At 40.1% G+C, this 6,236-nt stretch overlaps 1 protein-coding gene across 2 annotated transcripts; it reads right to left on the minus strand.

The window, feature by feature from the left end:
- Nucleotides 1-3,121: 3,121 nt before the first annotated feature.
- On the minus strand, nt 3,122-5,890 carry nkx2.4a (NK2 homeobox 4a). 2 transcript variants are annotated; one of them, XM_076979088.1, is made up of 2 exons: nt 5,410-5,890; nt 3,122-4,990 (listed from the first exon to the last, which is right to left on the minus strand). In XM_076979088.1, the coding sequence occupies exons 1-2, from the start codon at nt 5,777-5,779 to the stop codon at nt 4,335-4,337; spliced, it is 1,026 nt and encodes a 341-aa protein (XP_076835203.1). In that variant the 5' UTR covers nt 5,780-5,890; the 3' UTR covers nt 3,122-4,334. The 2 variants fall into 2 exon arrangements, with proteins under 2 accessions (XP_076835203.1, XP_076835202.1); XM_076979087.1 differs by having other exon boundaries at nt 3,122-5,017.
- Nucleotides 5,891-6,236: the final 346 nt, after the last annotated feature.

Consider the following 6,236-nt stretch of genomic DNA (forward strand, 5'->3'; position numbering starts at 1 on the left):
GTGGAATTAGGAAAGTTTTTGTTTCCCAGGGCACTGATGGTTGCTGATGGATTTTCATGTGACTGCATTATGTCCACCCACAGCACCACCACTGTCAAACGCTGCACTGGGCTCAACGTAAAGAACTGCCTTCTGCACTAGAAAGTTAAAATTCAAACCTTGGCAATCTGTGTTTGGTGGCAATGCTCTCAACCAAAGCAATGCTAGCACCTTTATTGCCACTGAGGAGGCAACGCAGGGCCGTGTTTGACAAGAGTTTTGAAGAAAATATAAAGAGTGGGAACCGTGTGTTGGGAGCAATGCACAGTGACCTTTTTTAGAAACAAACCTCAACTCAGCTCAACTATTAAGATCCAACAGATATTGTATATTATGTTCAAATGTGACCTAGACTGCTCTAAGAAGCTCAGAATACCATACATCCTCCAGCATGAGCGTGAGGTCTGAAATAAACTATATTCAGACCTCCTGAATTGGTAGTAAGAGAAGTGGCTCTTGTGTTTGGGGGGGGACACAGCCTGCTTGCCACAGAGGACTGGTGGGGGTGGGGAGCATCATGCTATCTCTCTCTCTCTCTCTCTCTCTCTCTCTCTCTCTCACTCAAAAAAGAGAAAACAATTAAAAATGTGGCAAAGGGATCCAGTAATTTTATTAAATGAATTCTCAGATGAGTAAAATGTGAAAAACACACACACAAACTGCTCAGCTGCTTTAAGACAACTAAAAAAAGCTACTCAGTAGCTAAATTATTTAACAAAACTGATTTGCAAATCAGTGCAACCAAGAAATCAATAGTCTTATTGCTGCTATAATCATCTCCTTTCCAAGAACATGGAATGGCTATTGATATCTTTCATCCTTTCATGGAACCTATAGCATTCATTACCTGGTAACTACATTTCATAGCTGGAAGCAGTGCGTTTTCTCTTTTTCTCTATACGATCACAAATTGTTTTGCTCAGATATAGTCTACAGCCATTGTTCTAATAATTTTGTAAATTTGTTCATGATTTTTTTTCATTTGTTCCCACAAAAACTGTAATGCTGACGTCAGGTAGCCTGTTCCAATTAGCGCTGGCCAGGTTGCTAGGTCACCATGGTCAATTGAAAGGCACATCAATAGAACTTGAAAAGGTTTCTCTGCGATCAGACCTTCTGACATATTAAGTAGAATAATAGCGGGGAAAATACAGGCAAGGCCTCTAGCCTGGATTCAAATTACTCGCTGTTAAGAATTCGTTTGGATCCTGCAATTAGCAGCAAAGAATGGAGCTCCAAGAAACCCAAGACAGGGTAGAAACAGAAAGTAGAAATACTAAAAGTCCTTTTGAACCTTTATATTTATGTTTTGCAAGTATTTAATAGATAGAAGGAAAAAACATTTACCTGCAAACTTGTGGTGAATATATGAGTTGGTTAATAGTAAAACTGAGACATGAAACACACTTTGATGCCTGCTAAAATGTCGCTCAACACGTTGGAACCACGTACACAAATTCATGAAGTACAACTATTACGGTAGTATTCTAATAGCAAACAATTTACATTTATTTTTATTTAAATGCAATCAGTGCAATCACCATTACTAGGATTCATCAGTGAAAGTAGATTATAACATTAAGGCCTTTAGAATAATACAATACATAAAAAGGGGCTTGCATTGTTCATTGCTTTGGTGCAAATATCAAAACATACGAGAGGCCCCAAGAACTGCAGCAGCTGTCATGTAGAACAGTAGCAGAGTCCTTATAGATTAGCACTAAAGACTGTGAATAATGAAACAGGGCAAGGTCATAATCCATCATTTACTTCCAACCACTGTCCAGCGCAATATTATTTGGATGCAATTTGCAGACACATTCAGTATTCCAAAGGCCACTTACAGCAATATCGTAATCAGGTGGCAACAGGTTAAGGCATGCTTTTCAAATATGTCGAACAAAACAGCCATTATCAAACAGTAGCCATTTCATAATGACCTCATAATCTTGTGTAACCGTGAGTGTACTCATTTGTTTTACTTCAGGAGAATGACAGATGCTTATGGCCTGTAATAATTGCCAAATGGCTGCTAATCACCCTCAAAAACCAGAGTCTGCTTGGTAGACAGAAGCTATCGCTACTATTGACCAGTCTCTTCATAATACTCCTTAGAAGTGATTAGGGTTCACCACCACTTTTGGATGGGATTCTCTGCAGCTAAACCAAGTAGCATTTGTGGACACTTTTGATCACTCTGGTCTGTGGTGGCACAAAATAAGCCTGGCGATTGGTCTGAAACAGATTGCCAGGATATGTGTTAGTTAAATGTTGAAATCAGGTTCTTCATACACTCTTCTACAACCATTATGGGCAACGATTAAAAACACGTAATTTACACATGTAGCCCAAATGTAAAGGTGTAAAGGTTTAGGGCAAACTCACTAATGATTTTTTTTTCTGTATAACTTTATATATTCAGTTCATCATAATTCCTCACAAATCATAAATGAGAAATTATAGAAGCCTATGAAGCATAGTTGTTTATGTAGCTTCTGGCTTCAAATAGATCATTCAAATGTGAGTCAACAGGTCTTTAGGATAAGGACGCTCTTCTTGAGTGTAGGTATGCTACCCTACCGCCACTGACCGCAAGATTCATCTTGTTTAAAAACACACCATGTTATTAATATGTACTTGTTGTGAACTGTTATTGTCCCTTTGTACTTAATTTAGATATATGAAAACTTTTGTGGCTAAGCATGCGACGTATTATACACAACACCATATCTGTATTTTCCACGGACTCGTGTATCGCAAATGGCAAATTAATTTATCTTACCATGATGCACTAACAATGAAAACAAGTGATATGCACACACAAAATACACTTCAGTTATACTTTAGTAAGATGTTTTAACCTTTCTCTACATACAATGTTGTCTGTCATAACTTTTTAGTTATTTTAAAATTGAAAAATTAAATATAAGCTGAGAAAAACAACAACAAAAATCATCGTAGGTCAGACATATTCGAATATTTTGAGCTGTAAATAATACCATTAAAAATAAAAACAAAATATACATATATACTTTTATCAAATCAAATCAAATCAAATCTATCTATCTATCTATCTATCTGCTAGTCTTCAAAATAAGAAATTCTAATTTGATATTTATGGATTTTTTTAACAACTTAACTTTTTTCGGTGTAGAAATGATAACATTGTAAAATTTGACATTTCTAATAAGCATGTTTATGTAGTTAATCATTCCAATCAACCAATCAAATACAGACTTGCTCATTCTGAGATGTAGAACCACTGTTATTTAAAAACGAACAACGCTGCTAAAATAAAAACAACATAAAATTGCGCACGAATAAACCTTAGGTTGGATTTTTCACATTTTTGGAACAAATTGTTTTATTTAGTGAAAAGTGTTTTGATTTGTATTTGATTTGTAAGTCCCGGAGTGTGTAGTCAGTCTGCAGTTGACATAATATATTTAAAGTAAAGCCTCGTAACTTACATGATAAACTATCCTCCTCTACTAGCTGCGTGCTGCTTTGCAAGCTCTTAATATTCAGCATTTGACCATGCATGTTAACTTTCCGTTCATCGACGTTGCTTTCCCTTCCATTTGTGCTCGGTCGTAACGCAGGCCTAATCAAAACGCACTCCAAATTAATTCCCGGAGAATGGCTTGCACTTCAACTGATTTATTGTTAACGTTCAATTGATTTGAAACATATACAGCAGCCATCGCGTATGTGTTTGTCTTAACTTACAAAAAGAAATAAAATAAACAACAAAAATTACATTTATATTACAAGTAAACAGAAACTCAATTGTTAGCCAAATATACAGTCCCTACTTCTCATTATTCTAAAAGGATACATTAGCTTACAATAGTCATATCATAAAAAGTTCAGGTATTCATTGCGGAGGGATCATTGCAAGATCTGGCCACTGGTGGGTCTTGCGTGGATCCTTGGTTCGTACCTTATATCCTAGCATCCCGTGTGCTGTCTTTATCATTGATGAGGAGCAGCGACCTTGTTCAACAACAGATAACCTTCTACTACAACAATAATGGGAAGTCCAAAACGCACAGAATAAGGCTAAAAATGACATCTCGTCCTTCGTTGGCAGAAGTTTTTAATGTAGAAAAATCATGCCCTCGAAATGAAAGAGTGGCGTTCAAGGCTCGCCTCGAAGCCTCGTGTAGTCCGTACATTCGTCCCACACTCTCACATCGATAGACACGTCAAGTCTCGTCTGCGTTTGGCCTCGTGTTTAGTTCAGAGTTAGTGTAGGTTTTTTTGTATAAAAAGATGTAAAATCGCGGCCGATCCTACCACGTTCTGCCATAAAGCAGGTTTGATGTGACCATGTTGTTAGTGTAATCTACTGAAGCGTCTATCTGTCCCATGTTGTTCAGTGAAGAGTGAAGTGACGGTGGACTAGGAGACATTTCTTCCAGGTCTTGGGCCTGCACCAGCGCACTGACCTGCGGGTTCTGGTGTTGGTTTATAGAGTTACTGGCAGCAGTGAGCACCACCCCAGAACCGTTCTGTTGTGGCTGGTGCTGCTGTTGTTGCAATTGCTGCTGGTTTGGCGTCGGAGTGTTTGAGCCGTTTTGGCACGGCTTCCCGTCCTTAACCAAGACGGGGACAGCTACTCGCCTCGGTGACTGCTGCTGTTGACACAGGCTGCCCTCTTGTTGCAATTGTTGCGCAGCTTTGTCCTTGGCCTGCCGTTTCATCTTATAGCGATGATTCTGAAACCAGATCTTGACCTGCGTAGGGGTGAGGTGAATCATGCTAGCCAGGTGTTCTCTCTCTGGCGCTGAGAGGTATTTCTGTTGCTTAAATCTCCGTTCGAGCTCGTAGACTTGTGCTTGAGAGAAGAGCACCCGTCGTTTCCTTCTTGGCGCGGCGTGCAGTGGCGTCATGGCTTTGGATGCGTCCGCCATGCCGGTCAGCGTTCCCATTCCTGTCATATTCATACCTGTGGAAGGTCCCATGAATCTAGAAACTTAAAAATATACATAAACATGTACGGCCATTCAATCATTAGCAGTACCAGGATAAGTTCGAATTTAGCCACCTGTCGTTAAAATGCATATTGCATATTGCATATTGAAAACGAAAATATAGCATTTGCGCATACAGTATATTCAAATATATACTAGCTTTATTCGTTGAAAAGATGAATAAAAATACAGTAATTACAAAGTCTGTGTAATGTCTATCAAAAGTGCAAAAGCAAAAAATATCTGTTTGTACAGCCAAGTGATATTTTTTCGTGCGTAAAACTCAGCCATTCGGTGCATTAATCGAAGTACGCATCGATGAAAAGTAAAAAAAATCTTTCTGATCATCGTAACATATCTTTTAGCTAAATAAAACAAAAAAAATACAACTTACTTGTTGAATATCTCGGGTCGGGGTTGGCGCCGTACCACCCTGTTGCTGCTGCACTGTTTCTCATGGTTTCTTGGTAAGAGGGTAAATCCCCCATGTTGGCAATGCTGCCATTGCAGTAGCCCCCCATAGCGCTGTGCGAGAACTGGGAGACGGAGTGGGGCATGTGGTAGGTGGTCGCAACTGTGGCGTTGTGGCCCATGGAGTGCTGCTGCATGCCCGTCTGGGACACCTGAGGTTGCCGATATGCTCCCAGTGGAGACGCGAGGTTTCCCGTGCTCTCCATGCCACTAAACTTCTTGTACGTCTCTTCAATTGGGCTCAAAATATCTGTCACTGAGAAAGGTGTCGTGTGCTTTGGGCTCAGCGACATGGTTCAGAAAGCAGGTAGATGTTTTTGTGGAGCAGCTCAGCCGTGTTGTTGTGTCAGCGCTGTTCTCGTGCACGTCGACGTAAGAGAGTGCTTGTAGTATGCCTGAGATCCGATTGATCGCCTTCGAGAAGGAGGCGAGCCCTGGCCACTCTTATCTCGGGTTTATTGTAGCCAGGCGCCAGGTTTACGACAAACACGAGGGGCGGAGCGACGTCCTGTGCGAGCAAACAATAGTCATTGACATCTCAGCAAGATAATTGAGGGAAAATGTTGTTAGTTTCATATTAAGGTAAGCATTGTGCCGAATAAAATGTCCCCCCTTTCCATAATTCCCATTTTTGTTCTATGGTAGTTGCATCATTTAAATGAGCGTCCCCTTCTTTGAGACACTGTTTTCGTTCCCTTCAGCGGCTCAACTCGACTTTTTTTCGATGGTCTGTTGCTCTGCGTCAATAGG

Source organism: Brachyhypopomus gauderio, chromosome 17, assembly GCF_052324685.1.
Source record: "Brachyhypopomus gauderio isolate BG-103 chromosome 17, BGAUD_0.2, whole genome shotgun sequence".
In the NCBI taxonomy this organism is placed as follows: domain Eukaryota; kingdom Metazoa; phylum Chordata; class Actinopteri; order Gymnotiformes; family Hypopomidae; genus Brachyhypopomus; species Brachyhypopomus gauderio.